General features: G+C 48.5%; 1 protein-coding gene across 1 annotated transcript in view; it reads right to left on the bottom strand.

Annotated features, from left to right (window-relative positions):
- LOC144781356 (cholesterol 24-hydroxylase-like) overlaps window positions 1-21,830 on the bottom strand; it is a 457,687-nt gene that overhangs the window by 117,257 nt on the left and 318,600 nt on the right. The window contains exon 13 of the mRNA XM_078660145.1: window positions 8,519-8,607. Coding sequence (XP_078516271.1) covers window positions 8,519-8,607 — 89 coding nt within the window. The remainder of the gene's footprint in view (window positions 1-8,518; window positions 8,608-21,830) is intronic.

The raw sequence follows: 21,830 nt of genomic DNA, 5'->3' as shown, positions 1-21,830 counted from the left end.
CACCGGTACAGCCACTCATGGACCACCAAACTCGTAATAAGGCCCTAAGTGTATTAGCGATTCAGGTGTGTGCTAGGACTGTGTGGCAGATTGTGTACATTATGAATATGTGTATGCCTGTGACCATGTCATAAACATATGTCTGCAAACATTTTTACATAAAACGTGTCTGAGTGTGAAGATGTGAGCGACAGAAGAGTGCCCAAAGTTCAAATTAATCTAGATTCAAACAGGAGGGGGTTGGGCATGTAAATGCGATACAGCAATCAGTGCACAAAGGTGACAAAGGCATTGCTGTAAACAGGCTAGAGGAGTCTTTGTGTCCGTAAATTAATGGCCACTAGGTGTGTGGGGCTATATACACATATATAGGGTCCTGGGACGTAAACAGATGAGAGGTTATATGCAAACAGGTGAAGGGGCTAGGTGCAAATGTGTTAGAAAGAGACTGGGATACATATGTTAAAGGGACTACATGCACACAGGAAAAAAGGGCTAAAAGTCTGAATATTAAAGGAGATTACGTGTACAGAGATGAAAGGAAACTATATGTGAATAGGTGTGAGAGCAGTTATATGGACTCAAGGTGGTCTTGGAAATCTCAATTTGTTCACCTTAAGTCTGAGTAGATGGGGTGGTTTTATGCAAACAGGCGTGAGTGGTAGGCGCCTACAGGTGAAAGCGATTTAGGCGCATAAAGGTTAGGGATTTCTTGGTGAACACAAAAAAGATGTGCTTCTGTGGATACAGGTAATATGAATATTTGCATACATTTAAAAGGGCCAAGGAGTACAAGGATAGAAGGGGCTAGGTGGACGCAGGCAAGATGTAGCTTAGTGGATAGAAGTGAGAGTAAGTCTAAAAGGCATCCACACAAGATGGAAGCGGTTAATGCACACAGGCGAGACACGACTTAGAGAAGAAACATGCAGTAGTTCTATGTGTACTCTAGTGAGAGGAGTCTACAGGCACACATGGTGCACACCTATTGATAGTTCCTAGAGGCAGTTCAGTTTGAGGAGTACACAACTCCCATGGCTAACATATTTAGTATATGTTAGAGGTATGAAAAGCAAATCCGTGAAGAATAGATTAATTGAGGATTTTCAATCTTATCCACATATAATAAATTCACATGTAATTAATCCAAATGAAACTGTTTTGTAGTGTCAGTGGTTATCCTAAAAATCTGGACCTATGTCGGATTCTTCTGGTGTTACCAATTCAATGATTGGCATTCAGAGGGTAGGTTTTGGATCCACAAATTAGTGATTAAAAAAAGCATTTCGCATGTGTAAAATCTATTCACTGTCATTTTTTTGCATGTTGCACAGTAGTTGAAAGTAAAAATGACAGCAGAGTGATACAACCAGCATTTATTTCGGCATACAATGTTTTCTCTGGTGTAAGCCATGTAGCACAGCAGCTCAATTGCTGTGCAACATGGAAGAAAACATTGACTGACTGAACCTGGAGGCCACCCTCCCGAAAACATGTAAACAAAGAGAGAGGGTGTGGCGTACTGGCCACACCTGCGACTTTGGCATTCAAGTTCCCGCTATTTATACAAGCTATGATGGAGTGCCATGCAGGCAAAACCTAAAAAACAACAATACAATATAACAAAAATCTCATGAAAACATTTAGGTGAGCAGGATCAAGCGACAACAATACGAAGTTTGCAAAACCTGATGGGACGTCATATGATTGCAGAGCAAAGTGTGCAGAGAAACATGCACAGCCTGCCACAAAGTAAAGGACTCACCAGCTGTGATGCTGGATGTGACCAGCTGCAAGAGAAAGTCCCTTGGCTCATGTGCTGGAAGGGGCCTCATGACAGGAGGTATTTTGGAGTGCCACTGTAGAATACTGGCACAATGGACGAAGGTGCGTGTGGGTTATAAACTAGTCAGGTGAGCGGGGTCAAGCAACAGCAAAACGACGTTGGAAGATCTGTTGGGAGGTCATACGATTGCAGAGCAAAGTGTGCAGAGAATTATGCTCAGCTTCAAAGTATGGGACCCGCCAGCTGGGATGCTGGGGGTGACCAGCTGCAAGAGAAAGCACCTTGACTGCAACATTAGAAGGGGGCTCATGCAGGGGCGTAGCTAGAGCCTGTGGCGCCCGGGGCCATCCCACAGACTGCCGCCCATGGCATCCGCAGCCCCGTGACCATGCGAGGCCAAGTCTCGACTGGAATTTCGGATCTCACCCCACTGTCAAACCTCGGGCACAAATACTTCTCACATGTATCACTGGAATGCCAGCTCCACACCGGTCCACCAACCAGTGCAAGCAAGTGCCAACCATCTGAACTCGCAGCCGCAGAGCACCCCGAGGCCACTCGCCCAACCATACCGGTGTAATTCTACCTAATACCTCCAAACATATCCGTCAGCCTGCCTGACTGTGATCGGCATGCACGTTCCACAGTCTCTCCCGAGGCCCACCCAGCAACCATGCCATTACGCACATGCTCACCGCAGCGGCCGGAGTCCGTGAGTCAGCTGACTCTAATGAATCCACGGTATAGGACCGAGGCAATCGAGATCGTGCCAGGGCTTCCCACACCCCGCCACAGTCTGGGCCCATCTATCATCGCCCGACCCATGTGCCGAACGGCCTATGTCCCACCCCACCACCCGCACAGAACAATTCCACAGGTGGGTACAGCCACCCTCAAATCCTGCTCACCGCAGCATTCATCTTACCCAATGCAATGTGTCCCCGTCCCACACATAGGTCCGAGTCTGAACTGCTCCCCTATCCCAGCAAGTGTCACTGTGTGGCAGCCACGTCGGCATAGCTGCCAAGGTTTCAGATTGCTATGTGTGACATTTTTTAAATTGCAATGCAGTTATGAGTGACAATTCAACCACTATGAGTGACAATTTCTCGCCAGCAAAACCAAGCAATGAAGTCCATGGAAATAGATAAACATTACAAATTATACCCTTTTGAGCTGTGAGAAACTCGAAAAAGATCTTTAAAGTGCTGCAGAGCATTTCCTATTGATCACAAAACATATGCATTTCATAACTAGGTGCATTTTGTACTGTGGATATTGTTTGTGCATTCTTTCTGATAGGAAATGAGAAAACTATTAATCTCCGCATCCAAAGTGTTTAGGATTAACAAATCAGGTTTCACAGTGTTACAAATCACATGAAACACACAACAGGAAGCAGCTATGGATGGGCCACATTATCGTACTTGGTGTTAAGTGACACTCAGAGCCACCCTCTGACAAAAATGTAATTTCAAGCCTTTTCCCCACCACAATAATAAGAAGCTCCAACCAGGCTTGGACTGGCCCAAAAGCAGCAGAAAATGCTTCTCAGTGTGCACATTCACCTTCCAGCCATTAAGAAGAACCTGAGCCTGACCAGGGTTGGACTGGCCTGTTTGGATTATTCACTTCACTATTGCTCACTGTTACTGCAGTAGATCCCAGGTAGGTCCTCCTGTACCAGTCACTATAGGGTTACCACCAATCTGTTATTTTGACTGGCATGATCGGTATTGTATTGTCCTGGCTCGGGGTCATACAAAAAGCCGAGATGTTTTCCCTCATCAGTGCATACTTTGCAGTGTTCTAAAGCTGTGAAGTTTGTCTCATAATTAAAGTAAATAAAGACAAAGCCCAATGTAAAATGTATAAACGTTATGTCATGCTTAAGTTTTAAATCAACATGAACAAATGACCAGTATGGCAGTATTTAGCAACCTTACCAGAGAGTGGGAAACGCTGAATGTGCCAGAATGGCTCCAGTGCTGCTCTCCGTGTTGTCTCAATTCAGTGCTGCTGGCGTCCATAGCAAGGCAGGGGCACCGGAAGGGGCTCTCTCTCGGGGCACAAGGCAGTCGCAAGGCGACCAGCCGCAAGGCAGACATTAGTCTAGTTTTTCCCAAGTTAGTGGCCTCAGTGGTGCTACAGGGAGAGGCTCTCTTGACCCTGGGACAGAGGAGTCAGAGCGCGCCACACAGCAGCATGCAACATTTTCATAAATGTATTCTATTGCGCAGACAGTCAGCAGCGCACAGAGGACTGTCACTTGACTCGGACTCAGATTGAAGTTCCCCGCCGAATCTGACCAACCTCACTTCCTCTTCCTTCAAGACTTGACGAGGCACTATGGTGGTCACATCCGGATTTAAAACCGGGCCTCCTAGTCAGTATTAGTGTGGTGGTGCATTGTAAAGCTGTGTGGCGCCTGCCAGGCATATTTGCTAGATTGTAGCACTCTCAGCCTGCTCCGGCGCAGAGAGCAGATATTTAACTATTAATTTACTGAGCCCAGCTGCTGTGAAGGGCATTCACTTGATTCAGAAAATTCGCACACACCTTAGAGCAGGGGTACTCATAGTAAGGCCCGTGGGCCGCTGGCGGCCCGGCAAGCATTCCCTGGCGGCCCGCGGACCTTGCACACATCATAACCAGTGTGTAAAAATGTCTTTTTTTAAAAGAGTGTCTGCAAACTAAGTTACAGCAGCGCAACTCGGAGACTCTGCAGCTTTGTGGGGGCTGGCCGGGCGATTCCTGCCATAGTTAGAGTGGAGCTGCAGGGACGCTAAGAGGTGAACAACACAGCCTCATTAACTTGCTAATGGTCTTTTAAAGGCCTGTTAATGCGCTCAGTGCGGCTATGTGTGTGTGTGTGCTCTGAAGCTGTCTCGGCCCGGGCTGACACAGAGGTAGGGTGAGATGAGAGAGGGAGAGAGAGGGAAAGAACGGGAGACAAAGGGAAGGGAAAGGGAGACCGGGTGAGGGAGTAAGAGAGGGAGGGAGGAAGGGAAAGGGAGGGTGAGTGTGAGGGAGGGAAAGGGAGTGACAGTGAGGGAGTGAGGGAGAGAAAGGGAGACCGGGTGAGGGAGTGAGAGAGGGAAAGGGTAGGAGGTAAAGGGAGTGAGGAAGGGAAAGGGAAGGGGAGGGAGGGAAAGGGAGTGACAGAGTGAGGGAGTGAGAGAGGGAAAGGGAGACAGAGTGAGGGAGTGAGAGGGAAAGGGAGACAGAGGGAGGGAGACAGAGGGAGGGGGACAGAAGGAGGGGGATAGAGTAAGGGAGAGTGAGAGAGGGAGGGAAAGGGAGGGAGAGAGAGGGAGGGAGACAGAGAGAGAAAGAGAGCGAGAGAGAGAGAGAGAGAGAGATGTGTGTATGCCGGGTCTGTTGGCTCAGTGGACGAAGGTGTCCGCTGCAGGGACTAGTGATCAACCTCATGGTCAGTTGTTTTTTGTGTTGCTCCATCCCCGCCCCCTCCCCCACTGACCCCGCCCCCACTGGTGCGGCCCTCGGACACAAACCACAGTGTAAATTTGGCCCCCGAGAGAAAGTTTGTGAGTACCCATGCCTTAGAGGGTGGCATGAGATTGCCATTACACAGACACTACACACACTATCTCACTTAAAGTAGGAGTGAGACTACTGACAGCCTTGAGTACCCGTGATGTCTACAGCAAAGGAGAGCTTGTAAGCTAGGCACCCCTAATGTACACAGGACTGCCAGCGTGTATTTACAGTCTCTGTCTGACACATCCTGGTGTAGAAGTCGGCATTCTGGTGTCATTAACATCTCATGGCCAGATAATAATGTAGTAAAAAAGCATAAAACACAATATTACTTACAAGTACCGAATCAGACAACTTTAATACAATGCCTGAGCGCACCGCAGGGAAACTAACATCACTGGGGCAAAAAGCACTTCACTCCCTGAGCTCTCTCAGCAGCGAACGTGGGGCTTCGAAGCACTGCCCGACTTTACCAAAATCTAACTTTACAATAATGTGATATGAAATCCCTGCCCTCTGTAAATCAGACAGCAGGTTCCATCCGCCTTCTCCACTCCTTTCTGATAAACGACCTGTCTATAAATATTCAAAGCAGCAAGCAGGTCGGACTGACACGCCTTTCAAACACTGCTTCCCACAGCATTGTTAAGAACTATTCACTTTTGAGTTTAATAATAATATTCTGCACACGGTGTAGTTTACTGAGCCTGTGCGCCTCGTACCTAAAGCGAAATGCTGGGAAGGAAGCGAGAATGATTCCGAATGCCGCTCCTGCCGCCAATTACAGTCAGTGAGAATAAACTACTGCCGCCCCCAAAATAGTGCCGCCTGGGGCGGACCGCCCCCCTCGCCCCCCCCCTAGCTCATGAAGGTAGATATTTTTAAGTAGCGCAAAGCAACTTGACAGTGGTGGAAGCCAGGCAGATCTCAAGAGCACCGCCATGTTTGTTTCACCATGCTGGGCAGGCAAGGCAAAACTCAGCATGGAAAGGCGCGTAACCCGTTAGCGGATGCAACCACCTCACAAGCAGCCGTGGCCCGTGGAAGGAGTTTGGTGGGGCAAGGAGGCAGTGCGGGGAAGGGGCAGGGTGGGGGGTGGTAAACCACGGAATATGGATAATTGCAGGTAAGTAAACAATTTAATAAATACAACGAATTTCGTAGCGCGCGCTGCATCGCATTTTGCAATGCAGGGTGCGCTATGAAATTCGTTTTATTTTTTAAATTGTTTACTTACCTGCAATTATCCATATTCCGTTGCCCCTCCCCCGCACCGCCTCCCTGCCCCACCGAACTCCCTCCATGGGCCGCAGCTGCTCACATGTATGGGGAATGACTTTTGTACTTGCAAACCAAAACATATATACTGATGACCCTAAATAGGAGGAACGGGCAAGCAATGAACTGGGAAGGGGCATGCAGCGACGGGAGTGAGGTGGTCGGAGGCACGGGCAGGCATTGAATAGGGAAGGAGCATGCCGCAACAGGAGTGAGGTGGTGGTTGGGATGGGCAAGTCACGAACAGATACTCTTATGGAGTGCTAAAAATAAAGTACCTTTCCAAGTGCATGGCTAGAGGAAGGACACTGGTCGCAGGTAGATGTCTTGGTCCAAGCTCCAGAGCAAGGACGAAGACTTGAAGCAGAGTTTGAAGCTGGAGGCAGGAGTGGGCATTGACTAACAAGAAGAAAGGAAACAAGAGTGGCGTGGGACGCAACCAATGGTAAGTAAAGGTAAGTAAAGGGCGGGCTCTAAGCCCCTTTTTAAGATTTTGTTTTTGTTACAAGAGATTTCTCAAGACAAAACCTAATATAAATGGCTTTCCCAGTACACGCTTCCAGATTTCCAATGCGCCCAGTCAGATACAAATAGAGAGGAACATAGAATGATAAACTGTGTTTAGGAAAAGTGCTTTTTGGTGTCTGTATTTATGCATTGCACTGGGTTGGAAAATTCTGTGTGCAAATTGGCTGAAATAGCAACGGGTTGGAAAATTATGTGTGCAAATTGGCTTAAATAAGGCAAGCTTACACATGTGTAAAACCTTTAATAACAAATATACTTTTATGAGTAAGCCCAGGCATGTAGGTTATGTCTGGGAATCTACCGGTTTTGCACTTGCATGTGGAGATTCTGACTGGGCTTTTCAGGCTGTATTTTGATGTGGTCTTTGGGGCTATATCGAGGCATTGTTTGACTGTGCCTAGGTAAAGCATGGCTTTGGTTAGCATATGATTGGCGAGCCTGGGATTATGAGCCTACACCCAAGCATCTGAAGCTAGTTTGAGGAGGATGCGGATTGCTGCTGGCCTATGATAGCTGTTCCCTTGGTCTATGTTACTAGCTTTTCGTGGTTGTACTGCATGCACATCATCACAGCTGTCTTGTCAATAGTCCACTTTTATTTACTTTAGTGCACTGTTTTATTTTTCACTATCACTTAGTTTAGGTTTTTTCATTTCAGTGATATCATTTTCATTAATGCAACCATGGTCAATGAGGTCCAACATTACTTCCTGGCATGCCACCAGGTCAAAGTTTATATACTGTGACTTGCGGTGAATGGGCATGCATTGTCACTTCCACTACTCCTGGCATCTAGGTTCATCAACATCCATGAGTGTGGTCTGCCTTGATTGCCACAGGAGTGCTGCTAAGGCAAACTCTGGGTGAAAGAGACTGTAGAGGAGCTGAAGGCTGGGCCAGACTGGCCGTAGCGTGCACCGGTGTTTTCCTGGTGGGCCGGAAGGGAGAGGCCAATTTTGGACCTGTGGGGGCCAGTAAGTACCGAATCCCTGTTACAAAAGTGGGAGCGGTGTAGCAGGAGCGGTGCTTATCACGAGTACCCTTGCTACCAGGGCTGGTTGAACAGATTGCCAGTGCTTGTTGTTGCTGTTCCCATGGCTGAAGGGATAGAAGCCCAGGTTTGTTATTGTTCACCCGGTGAGGGCCAGCACCGCTGAGGTTCAGTGGTAAAATGAACGCATGGCACGCCCCTCTGTCCTCTGTAGCCTATGACAGCTTCAAAGAAGTGGCCTAAGAAGGGCAAAAGTGTGCACCAGAAGGCACTTTGCTAATGAACTCAGCAGGTATTCAGGACAAGAAAGCTGCAACTTTAAACTAAGCCATATGAACAAGTCCAGTACATCTAGAGAGTTGAGTCTCGCTAAATTATTGTTCCTTGTTTTGCAACATGTTATATGCAATAGGATATTTTAAATGCAGACTTACTTTGGAGCATCTGGGCTGAATCGGTCCGGATTGAAAACGAGCGGATCCTCATAGAACTTTTCCATCCTGCCCGCAACATACATGCTGAACTGTAAACAAAAGTGTGTTCGCTTTAGCGATTGAAAATAAAGGCGCATTCCAGATAATTCTTGTGGTTTATTGTAGATAATAAATACTACGTCGTTTTCTTGCAAATATTCATACACAAAATATACAATGTGCCTTGTTAAAAAGTAGGACTGCTGGGGAAGAGAGAATAATTTACAGTAACATGGCATTCATTTTAGATATCACAGTGTTTATATGGATAAATGACACATGCAAAGTGTTTCAAGTATAGTTCTAGTCCATCCATAGAGAACTATTCATCTATTATCTATCTGTCACCCATTCAAAAAAGTATTTTTGCCTGCCACGATGGTCACAAGAGCACATGAAAATGTGATAGGATTTAGAAATGGCATCATCACATTTGGCAACCAGCTGGAGTCACCCTGTGGCGTAACGAAACTTGAGGGGGCCCCCCTGCAAACTACATGGTGGGGGCCCCCTCCCATCCTCCGTGCCAGTCTAGAGCTCTCAGGCCAGCAGCCCGCCATACTGCAGGGGATGCGGGGCTACTGTTACGCCACTGTCACCAATACAGCCGTTATAAGTAACACTGGATGGTGGAGTTAAAGGTTGGGCTTAGTCTGCCAGCAGGCTATCATAAGTGGTGGTCCATTCATTACAGGGTCCTTGCCATCAGTACGCCAGGGAAGTTTGACCAATTTTAGGTGGGTTTCCTGATGCAGACTCCTGTCATGATATACAACGTCGGGCCCACTCATCGTTCAGTTTTGACAAAAGTGCATCCACTGCTCCTTCTCGTTTCCATTTTAAAACATTAGACAAAGCGACAATGCAGTATTTCAAAAGCAGATGTAACTACAAAGAGCACATTTTGATAATACATTTTTATTAGTAGACAATAGCAATCTTAAGAGGCATTGCATAGCTTCATACACACTTTGACCCAAATTCCATCACAGTCTCTCTCTCTCTCTCTCTCTCTCTCTCTCTGTCAGTCAGTCAGTCTATCTCTCTCTCTGTCAGTCAGTCAGTCAGTCTATCTCTCTCTGTCATTCAGTCTGTCTTAGTCAGTCAGTCTCTCTCTCTGTCAGTTTCTCTATCTCTCTCTTTTTCTGTCAGTCAGTCAGTCTCTCTCTGTCAGTCAGTCAGTCTCTCTCTGTCAGTCTCTCTCTTTTTTAGTCTCTCTCTCTCTCTCGGTCAGTCAGTCTCTCTCAGTCAGTCAGTCTCTCTCTGTCAGTCTCTGTCTTTCTGTCAGTCAGTCTCTCCCTTTCTGTCAGTCAGTCTCTCAGACAGTTTCTCTCTGCCAGTCTCTCTCAGTCAGTCAGTCAGTCTCTCTCTCGCAGTCTGTCTCTCTCTCTCTGTCAGTCAGTCTCCCTCTCTCTGTCAGTCAGTCTCCCTCTCTCTGTGAGCTCTCTCTCAGTCAGTAAGTCTCTCTCTGCCAGTCCCTCTCTCTGTCAGTCTCTCTCTAAGTCTCTCTCTCTCAATCTCTCCCTCAGTCAGTCAGTCTCTCTCTCTCTGTCTCTCTCTCAGTCAGTCTCTCTCCCTGTCAGTCCCTCTCTCTGTCAGTCTCTCTCTCTAAGTTTCTCTCTCTCAGTCTCTCTCTCTGTCAGTCTTCCTGGCAGTCACTCTCTCTCTCTCTCTCCTCTGTCAGTCTCTCTGTCAGTCATTCTCTCTCTCTCACGGTCATCCAGTCTCTCTCAGTGAGTCTCTCCCTCTCTCTCTCTCTGTCGGTCAGTCTCTCTCTCTCTCTGTCGGTCAGTCTCTCTTTCTCTGTCAGTCTCCCAGTCTCTCTGTCAGTCAGTCTCTCTCTCAGTCAGTCTCTCTCTCTCTCTGTCAGTCTCTCTATGTCAGTCTCTCTCTCAGTCAGTCAGTCTCTCAGTCTCTCTCTCTCTCCTAGTCTCTCTCTCTGAGTCATTCAGTCTTTCTCAGTCAGTCATTCCCTCTACTCTCTCAGTCAGTCTTCCAGACAGTCTCTCGCTCTCTCTCTCCCTCAGTCAGTCTCTCTCAGTCAGTCATTCTCTCTCTCTCGCAGTCAGCCAGTCTCTCTCAGTGAGTCTCTCTCTCTCCCAGTCAGTGACTCTCTCTGTCAGTCTCTCTCTCTGTCAGTCAGTCTCTCTGTTAGTCTCTCTCTTTGTCAGTCAGTCTCTCTCTGTCAGTCTCTCTCTCTCTCAGTCAGTCTCTCTCTCTCTCTCAGCCAGTCTCTCTCTGTCGGTCAGTCTCTCTTTCTCTGTCAGTCTCCCAGTCTCTCTGTCAGTCAGTCTCTCAGTCTCTCTCTCTCTCTCTGTCAGTCAGGCTCTGTCAGTCAGCCAGTCTCTCTCAGTCACTCAGTCTCTCTCTCTCTCGCTCTCTCTTTATCAGTCTCTCTTTATCAGTCTCTCTCAGTCAGTCTCTCTCTCTGTCAGTATCTCTCTACCTCAGTCAGTCAGTCTCTGTCAGTAGGTCAGTCTCTCTCTCTCTCTCTCTCTCTCAGTCAGCCAGTCTCTCTCTCTATCTGTCAGTCTCTCAGCCAGTCAGTCTCTCAGTCAGTCAGTATTCAGTCTCTGAGTTAGTCAGTCAGTCTCTCTACTCTCTCTCCACTCTCTCTCTCTCCACTCTCTCTTTCTCCACCCTCTCTCTCCACTCTCTATCTCTCTACTCTGTCCTCTCTATCTCCACTGTCTCACTCTCTCCACTCTCTCTCCACTCTCTCTCCACTCTCTCTCCACTCTCGCTCCACTGTCTCTCTCTCTTTCCACTCTCTCTCCCCAACCTCTCCACTCTCTCTCCACTGGCTCTCTCTCTTTCCAATCTCTCCCCAACCTCTCCACTCTCTCTTCACTGTCTCTCCCTCTTTCCACTCTCTCTCTCCAACCTCTCAACTCTCTCCCTCCACTCTCTCTCCACTCTCTGTCTCCACTCTCTGTCTCCACTCTCTCTCTCTCCACTCGCTCTCTCTCCACTCTCTCTCCACTCTCTCTCCACTCTCTCGCTCTCCACTCTCTCGCTCTCCACTCTCTCTTTCCAATCTCTCTACTGTCTCCATCCATTCTCTCTCTCCACTCTCTCTCCATTCTCTCTCTCCACTCTCTCTCTCCACTTTCTCTCTCCTCTCTCTCGCTCCACTTTCTCTCTCCACTCTCTCCACTGTCTCTCTCCACTCTCTCTCTCTCCACTCTCTCTCCACTCTCTCTCTCCACTCTGTCGCCACTCTCTCTGTCTCCACTCTCTCTCCCTCCACTCTCTCTCTCCAATCTCTCCACTCTCTCCCTCCACTCTCTCTCCACTCTCTCTCTCCACTCTGTCTCCACTCTCTCGCCACTCTCTCTCTCCACTCTCTCTCCACTCTCTCCCCACTCTCTCACTCTCCAATCTCTGTCTCCACTCTCTCGCTCTCCACTCTCTCGCTCTCCACTCTCTCGCTCTCCACTCTCTCTCTCCACTCTCTCTCCACTCTCGCTCTCTCCACTCTCGCTCTCCACTCTCGCTCTCCACTCTCTCTCTCCACTCACTCTCTCTCTCCAATCTCTCTACTCTTTTCACTCTCTCTCTCCACTCTCTCTCTCCACTGTCTCCCTCCACTTTCTCTCCACTCTCTGTCTCCACTCTCTCTCCACTCTCTTGCCACTCTCTCTCCACTCTCTCTTTCCACTCTCTCTCTCCACTCACTCTCTCTCTCCACTTTCTCTCTCCAATCTCTCCACTCTTTCCACTCTCTCTCTCTCCACTCTCTCTTCACTCTCTCTCTCCAATTTCTTCACTCTCTCCACTCTCTCTTTCCACTCTCTGACCACTCTGTGTCTCCACTCTCTCTCCATTCACTTTCTCCACTCTCTCTCTCCAAGCTGTCCACTCTGTCTCCACTCTCTCTCTCTCCACTGTCTGTTGGGACAGGAAACAAGGTGTATTGCTCTACCGTGGCACATTACTTTTAATAAGTCCAAATAAGATGATCAAGACCCAAGACGTCTTCAACAAATATAGCGAGTTTTGCCATAAGACTCACTCAACCCTCTTTGCAGCGCAGCACCCTTTCCTTGTTATCGGTCCTTGTTGAGAGTTACTTGTGTCAACAAATATATAAGAAGGTGGGAACAATCTCCCGACCCCAGGCATCCAGAACAGTCAGCCACCATCACACTATAATGTCCCCCCCTCTCATCTGCAACCAGAGCAACACAAACACAACTTGGCGCACTGAGCTCAATTACTAAACACGCCTGACTGAGGGCAGACACAAAGTAGTGTGCCTTCTAACAAGTGTGCTCCTACCTGAGGGCACCATTGCCCACATGCATCAAGGTAAATTGCATTCGCAAACGGTGCGAATTGCAAAATTCGGCCGTTTGCGAATGCAATTTCCTTTTTTGGGATGCATCATTTTTTTAATTTTTTCGCAATTTAAGGAATCGCAATTATGTTGCGATTTCTTAAATTGCGATTGCATTTAAGAAATCGCAATTTGTGATTTCTTAAATGCAATGCATGAATATTTTTTGCGGGCAAATTCGCAAATAGGAAGAAGTAAATTACCATGAAGTTGAACTTCATGGTAATTTCCTAAAACTTTCTAAAATGCACAAAAGTGAAAGTTTCATTGTACACACACACATGCCCTTGGGGCATGTGTGTGTGAAAAATATTCTTAAAGTTAAATTTCAGGGGTGCAGGGGGGGTCCTTGGGACCCCCCTGCACTCTTGAAATAGTATTCTCATTTTGCGATTCCTTAATTGCGAATCGCAAAATGAGAATGGCTTCCCATTGATTCCTATGGGCCTCTAGGCCCATAGGAATCAATGGGAAGGGATTCCTTAATTGCGATTCGCAAATTGTGAATCGCAATTAAGGAAAATTAAGGAATCGCAAAAAATATTGCAAATTCTTAATGCATAGCATGTTGCGATTTCTTAATTGCGATTCCTTAATTTTCGCAATTAAGAAATCGCAAAATGTAACAATGATGCATGTGGGTGCAGGTTGCTGCCTCGTCCCTTCTCCCTTCTCACATGAGCATTGCCCTAGAGAATGCTGTCTCACGCCCCCACCCCCACCCTCTTTCCAGCTCGTGGCTCTGACTCTGACTGAAGAGGAACAAAGTAAGTTGAAACATTGTTTCTCTTCAGTCCTGGGTCAGAGCGGAGGGGCTCAGAGCAGGCTGCAGCAGCCTGCACCTGCTTCAGGGCCTCTCACTCACAGATCTGATCTCCACCGAGGAGCCCCCTTCACCTACTCAAGGCTGAGGGGCCCCCTTCACCTACTCAGGGCTGAGGGCCCCCCCCCCGCACTGCGGGGGCTGCAGGGGTGTTTGTTACGCCACTGGAGTCACCTTCACATGCTTTGTAAAACTTCATTAAACAATTCACTAGTTTTCAGTGCTGTATCTGAAAAACACATTCAGACAACTAACCAGTAGCTAAAAAAGCCTACTATGGTCCGCCACTAACATGACTTTCAGAGTTCCACTTTTAGTGAGATTCACTATAGAACAATTCTTTATATATTAGTATGCACAAATGTTCCTGCTTTACCCTTCACCTCCCTTTTTAGATCCAGTGCAAGCCCTGACCTTTTGATTTGACTAAAATGATCAGGGTTGGCACTTCCGCTAAGGTGGAGGAGTGTCGCCCCACTGCTCTCAGAGCAGTGCGGCAAAAATAAATGATAATAACGTTATTATCATTTTATTTTTTGTTACTGCGGGCAGGGTTAGGGCGGGCGGGGCTGATGGTACAGGGGAGGAATGGTTTTCACACTCCTGAAGTGAACATGACTGTTTGGCCGGCCAAAAAGTCATGCACACTTTGCATGTTCCCCACAAGGCTGCGTTACACAGCCTGGTGAGGAACATTCAAATCCTCCCTGTCCCCGTCTGAGCGGCGAACCACAGCGCTCAGACCAATCACAACCCTGCATTGCAGCATCGTGATTGGCTCTGGGGAGCCTGGTGTTAAAATCTAGATTGTGGCATAAACATTATCGGCGCCATCTTGTCCCTTTTCAGACTCGTACATGCGCGTAAGCTGCAGCCATTTTGTATGCCATGGCCTCTCTGCCCACTGCCGATAGCCAGCGCGTCTCTCCCCCTCACTCTCTGGCCTCGCAAGCATCCCCCGCGCTCTGACAGCCCCCGATCTCTCCTGCCTGGACCATAAACGCACCTCCAGCGCGACCCTGCCGCAGAGCCACATCCCATGCTGAACCCCCCCACACTCCTTTCATCTCATTCCCTTTGATAACCTCTTCCTCCTTGTCCGATTGTCCGACCCGTTCCCAGGCCATCACCTAGCCCAGCAGATGCAGTTTATTGGCCCCTACAGTAGAAACTCACCCCACATCAAAGGAGCGGGGATTAATCAATGCCTTCACACCCCTAGATCCGACCGATCACCCGCATTCCTGTTCCCAGCGGAATGTCCAGCTGCGCGATAGCCAGCACATGCTGAGATCGGGGTGGGAACTTCTACTGTAGATGTGTGTGGGAACGGGCCTGAACCGGGGATTCTGAGGGTGTCTTTCTATACTTCGAAGAAATGCTACAGATGCAATGTATGTAATAAAGCCATAAAACTGTGTATAAGAGACCAGGCCTCAGAGATGCGGGTAGAGCACCTCGAGAAGATATTCTGTTGTCTGATTTGACGTGTTCTGCTCCGTCGGAATAAACTCCTGTTTCCTGCCTTCCAGTCTCCAGCGCCTGCCTCTTTGTTTGGTAATCTTAAGTTGGGTGAGAGGCGGCTACGCCGGGCAATCCAGAAAAGGGTTATCGATCTTAGTTGCCTGCCCTTTTTTCCACAATTGGCGTCCCAAACGTGGGACCCATCAGCGACACGTGGATCCAGTGGGAGAGGTCCTGACGACAGTGTGAACGACTGCAACGATCGGGAAGAGCTCCTGCCCGATAGACCCTCATCTGGCAGCCGATCATCCGAACTTCACCGGTTCCGAGCAGACCTCTCTCGAGTGATCTACGGTCCTGACTGGGAACCATCAGGAGTGCCACAGCAATTATGGAGAATAGAGGACGATCGGGCGCTAGAAGCGGAAGACAAGAAACTGTCCATGCGGTCCGGGTAAGGTCGTGCATCACGACAAATTGCGAATTGATTGTTTGATTGTTTGAAAATACTAGTATTACTCATTTGGTTGTTTCTGAGAGATTCTCTGTCTGCAAACGGGGAAGAATAGGAGTATTCTCTCTTTGCAGATAGTGAAGGGTAGGTAACGCAGGCCTTTGCCCCCTTTGTAACCCGTCGTGCCTACTTCCCTCTCCATTTGATTGATTGTTTATCCAAACATTGACTGTTTTGGAATTGATTCTCCTTGGTTTATTCTCTATTTGCAAACAAGCACAGAGTCGAAATACTCTGTTTAGTCTTTGCAGATAGTGAAGAATAGGTAACGCAGGCTTTTGCCCCCCTTTGTAATCCGTCATGCCTATTTTATTCCTCATTTGATTGATTGTTTATCCGAACATTGATTGTTCGGAATTGGTTTTCTTTTGGTTATTCTTTATTTACAAATAAGCACAGGCTCGAAATATTCTGTTTAGTCTTTGTGAATAGTGAAGGATATGTAGTGCAGACTTTTGTTCCCATTGTAACCCGTCATGCCTATCTTCGCCCCGTTTGTTGGTAGTTGGTTCAGCCCGGACCGCTTATTAGAGGTGAACCATCCGGCTCCACTGGAAGGCACCCCTAATAAGGACATGTTTACTAAATATGGACTAGTCGCCGTGGCTTATAGTAAGCTGTGGCATAAATACACGAGAAAGGATCAGGAAAGTCAGTGGCCACTGATGGGATCCTTTGATGACGATAAAATAAATGTGCTGGGAACAGCCCTTCATAACAATAAGACAACACCCACTATGCTTGATAGTCTCGGCATGTGGCGCAAAGAAGCAGAGCAGCGGAAAAAGAGAAATGAAGTAAGGTTAGGAAAGGAATTACGGAAAGCAGCTCACTTAGCCGCTAACAAGTTGAAGGAAGAAATAAAAGAAAGAGAAGAAGCCAAGCTGAAACAGGAATCCGAAACCTCGGGCCAGTGTCCCGTTAGGACACCCTCTACGCTTTACCCTGAGCTACCTTCGAAACAACGAACAAACGATGATTTGCTATTAGGTCCCCCGATCATCTACATGCCTCCTCCATATGCCCCCTCCCAACCCTTAGCGCAACACTCGCAGCCCCCAGCGACAGACGAGAGTAGTACCAGAGCCTCGGTCCTCATGGCCTCTGCGCCGACCGAACCCCTTGTACTCAGCGCAGCGCGAGCAGCGACATCAGATGACCCCGAAAATAGGAAGGAAGACTCCACTAGACTGAATCGATTAAGCAAGGATGAACGAGCAGGGATCGATAAGATTGTAAAGACACTGGTGGAACGGAGGGAAAGTGAGGAATACGTAACTGACATGTACAATACATATGCCAATAGCCGCAGATGACACTTTGTCGTACGCTTTTGTTACCATACCCTTAATGCCTATGAAGACCGATACCAAGACAAAGGCCCTGAAAACCTAACGAATCTGTATAGGAAAGTTGACATTGGAGATGAAGGCGAGTGTGATGTGACGAACCTCTTCACGCGTACGCTTGAAGTTTTCCGCCACCTCACTGAACAGAAACTAGGAACTAACACCACGACTCCTGTAGCGACTGAACCCCGAGTAGAAAAGGTTGACACAATGTAGCCCATAAAGGAGGCCGCTCCCTATTGGGTTCCCCCACGAGGTCAGGGAACACATGAGGATATTAACCACCAAGATGCGAGAGGGAGGGTAGTTTACAACTGGGTTTACCAACCATGGGATCGGCAAGACATCCTGACTTTCCGAAAGTCCTTGCCTGATCTACGAAAGAACCCCACTGCCTTCTATACAGAATTAGGCACAGCCTTGGGTTCGACGATTATGACCTTAGCGGACATCGATTTGTTTTTCGGGCTATGTCTGCCAGCTGATGTGTGGAAGCAAATCCGGAAAGTCGACCACCTTGAGCTGTTCGGACATACCTGGGTGCAACTCGGTGACATAGACAAGCAGCGAGAGCCCGGACAGAAACCTTTGAAAGCCATTTTAGACCTACCAGATAAAATTGTGCAGAAATTGAAAACCCTAGTCCCAGAAAGGAAGGTGGACTGGTCGATAGTAACGGCCTGTGCCAGAAACCCCAGGAAGACGTATCAGAATACTTCTCCCGGTTTGAAACGGTGTTCTCCGATTACAGTGGCCAGGACATGACCACCGCAACCGGACATCATCTGTTTGTCCAGAATTACGTGAAAGGCCTGACACCTGAAGTCTCGCAGAAACTGCAGACTAGCGAGAGTAGCTGGGCGGCCTCCAAGCCCGCGGCTATCCTTCAGATGGCTCAATACTACGAACGACAGAAGAACGAGAACGACCGAGCGACTGAGAAAAAGAAAAAGGACTTGAAAGAAAGAGTGATGATTGCTCAGTTGCAAGGAGTGACTATAGGGAGGGAACAGTATAGAGGAAACTACCAGTCGAATGCTCCTAGAAATCCACCCCCTAGAGACCGCACACCCGCACCCAACACTCCACGAACAGACATCGACGAGAACCAATGTGCGTTTTGCAAAGGATTTGGTCATTGGAAGTCTCAATGTCCAGTTATGTAAGTAGCAATCAGAAATAGAGACACAAGAGACGTAGCGGGTGGGCCAAGAAATAGAGGACAGGGGCGAGGGCACACAAACGACACCAACAATGACAGATCAGGCAGACCGAACACGTTTGACCGCCCCCGACAGAACCAATGCCAACAGATTGATTGCGACAATGCCCACGACTTCGCATAGGACTGCCAAGGGCAAGGGAGGGATCCAGTCGAGCTCTATGTTGACCAGCAAGGCCCTTATGTCACCGCTAAGGTCCTAGGTACGAAGTCTCCATTTTTGGTAGACACTGGTGCAACACGTAGTGCGTTGTCTAAACGATTGATTCCCAGGGCACCCTTGTCTGGCTCACATATTACATCAATAGGTTTTGATGGAACGCCCTCTACTAATCCCTTGTCCACACCGATCTCCTTTAACTTGGATAATAACACCACTGACATGACGTTTTTGCTCTCCTCCAACACCCCCGATGCCATTATGGGACTTGACTTGTTGAAACATTTCCGAGCTACTATTAGGTGTTCACAAGACGGGGTTCGAGTCATTCTATACGACAACCCAACTCTGCTCCGATCTTGTCCCACACGACGCATGTTTTCCATCACTGATGCTGATTTGTCCCTACTCGACACTCTACCTCTGTACCTATGGGCAAAAACTGACTCGGACGTAGGACGCATGATGATAGACCCTGTGCACATAACTGTCCGACAAGACGCAGTACTCCCAAAACTTCCACAGTATCGGATATCGCCCGAGGGCGAGAAGGCATTAGTAAAAATCATCCAGTCCCTGGTAGATGCAGGAGTGGTAGAGGAAGTAGTTAGCAATGTTTGCAACAGCCCTATCTTACCCATTGTAAAGAAGCAGGGCGAGGGAGATGAAAAAGCGTACCGCTTCATCATCGACCTACGAGAGGTTAACAAAGTAGTTGTACCTCAGTACCCCGTAGTTTCAGACATCACCACCATTTTGACTCTGATTCCTTCCACTGCCACCACCTTCACGGTAATCGATCTCAAAAATGCATTCTTCTCCATCCCCATCCACCCAGACAGCCGCTATCTCTTCGGCTTCACCTTAAAATCCCGCTCATATAGATTTTGTAGAGCACCCCAAGGTTACACTGAAAGTCTCAGCATCTACAGCCAGGCCCTCAAAAGACAGCTGGACGCAGTCCAGCTACCGGATGAAGTGGTGTTGATACAGTACGTCGATGATATCCTTTTGGCGGCCGACACCACTCCACTTGCAGTCACAGCCACCATCCAACTCCTGCACTTCCTCGCGGAAAATGGCCACAAGGTCTCCAAGAAGAAGTTGCAATTCTGCCAACCCCAGGTCACTTACCTAGGCCATCTCCTGTACAAAGACGGGAGAAAGCTTACACCCGATCGAATTCAGGCCATTCTAGAAACCCCTGTCCCCAAAACCCAGAAGCAAGTCCGCTCTCTGGTAGGCCTCACCTCCTTCTGCCGGCAATGGTTGCCAAATTTCAGCCTCATCGTAAAACCACTACTTTCCCTGCTGGCTAAAGATGTCCCCTTCCCACTCCCTTGGACCCCTGAGTTCCAATCCTCCTTCAAAGAACTCCGAGACGCCCTTTGTTCTGCACCGGTCCTAGGAACCCCTGATTACACGAAACCCTTCTCTCTCTACACTCACGAAAGGGAGGGATGCGCTTTGTCTGTCCTGACTCAAACCATTGGCCCCAAGCAACGCCCATGTGCCTACTTCTCTGCCACTCTTGACCCTGTAGCGAGAGCTTTGCCTGCCTGCCTTTGAGCCGTAGCTGCTGCTGCTGTCTCTATCCGACAAAGTGAGGGGATCGTACTCTCGAATTCCCTCACGGTGTTAGTGCCCCATGCTGTTGACACCCTCTTGAACCAGACTAAGACACAACACCTGACTAGTGCACAATTGACTGGGTACGAACTAACTCTGCTTGCACCCCACATCACACTGAAAATATGCACCACGCTGAACCCAGCCACCTTGTTGCCTCTGCCCGAGAACGATCCCAATGTCCCCCCTATACATGACTGTGTGACCCTTACGGACGAACCGACTAGGAGTAGGGTTGACCTTCGAGACACAGCTTTCTCAGATCCTGACGGAGAGCTGTGGGTGGATGGCTCTTGTATCAAACTCACCGATGGCACCACCTCAGCTGCTTATGCAGTTACCACAGCCCGAACTGTAGTTGAGACCGCCCGCATCCCACAAAAGTCTGCACAGGCAGCAGAACTAATTGCCCTCACACGAGCATGTATCCTAGCAGCAGGAACGACAGCAAACATCTACACTGACAGCCAGTATGCCTTCGGGGTGGTTCATCATTTTGGGCTCCTATGGAAAGAGAGGGGATTCCTAACCTCACACGGCACACCCATCCTGCACAGAGATCTAGTCTTCGCTCTAACTGAAGCGTTCCTCCTTCTCAAACTACTTGCTGTGATCAAATGTCAGGCACACAAAAAGGTGATGGATATCATTGGACAAGGGAATGCGCTGGCTGACGTCACCGCCCGAACGACAGCTGAGAATAGGACGACAACACGCATATACGTGACCAGGTCACAGACAGAAAAATGGAAAGACGCTAGGAAGACCATTAGGGACATCCAGATGGCCAGCGCACCACACGAATTGACTGAATGGGCACGGGTGGGACTGAAGGACGATGAAGGCTGCTGGCAGACCAAAGACACGAACAAATGGTTGCTACCCAATTCATACTTGATCCCTATCCTGACTATGGCTCACTCCCCTGCACACATAGGATCGGCCCCTATGGCCGAACTTGTCTCCAGAGTTTGGCACAACGACAAAATCACAGACTCAGCTAAACGTTTAGTCCAACAATGCCTAGTCTGTCTGCAACACAACCCTGGGAAAGGAACTGTCGTACCCCGGGGAGGGTTTGGGGTCCCCAACCATCCATTTGAGGTCCTTCAGATGGACTATATCCAGTTAGAAAGGTGCCAAGGACTGAAGTACGTGCTTGTTGTTGTGTGCGCATTTAGCAAGTGGGTGGAAGCCTACCCGACTCGTGACAACACTGCCATTGCCACTGCAAAGGTACTACTGAAAGAATTCTTCCCTCGCTACGGCCTTTGTCTAATTTTATGGAGCGACAATGGCCCCCACTTCGTAGTCGAAGATATCCAACTTATCCTGAAGGGGTTGGGGGTACGACAGAAGTTCCATGCAGTCTTCCACCCCCAATCTGCTGGACTGGTTGAGCGACACAATGCCACCCTAAAGCTCAAACTAGCGAAGATAGTGGCTACCACAGGGCTGAAATGGCTGGACGCCCTTCCACTGGCATTGCTGTCAATGCGTTCCACCCCCACCAAACACCACCTGACCCCTTATGAAGTCGTTTTTGGACGACCCATGAGCATCTGACCTGCCCCAAAACCAACATCCATTCACGACGTCCCGGACGTCCTTATGTCTGACTATTTGTACAATTTGACCAAAACACTGTCTATTATCCATCAACAGGTGCTGCAGGCCATCCCCGATGCTTCCAGGGGCCCCGGACACGACCTACAGCCTGGAGATTACGTCTTAGTCTGGAACTTCCAGCGTGCGAAGAGTCTGGAACCTCGG

This window comes from Lissotriton helveticus, chromosome 9 (assembly GCF_964261635.1).
Source record: "Lissotriton helveticus chromosome 9, aLisHel1.1, whole genome shotgun sequence".
NCBI classification, from domain to species: Eukaryota; Metazoa; Chordata; class Amphibia; order Caudata; family Salamandridae; genus Lissotriton; species Lissotriton helveticus.
The sequence above is the reverse complement of the archived record's forward strand: the minus strand, read 5'-3'. Positions and strand labels throughout refer to the sequence as shown.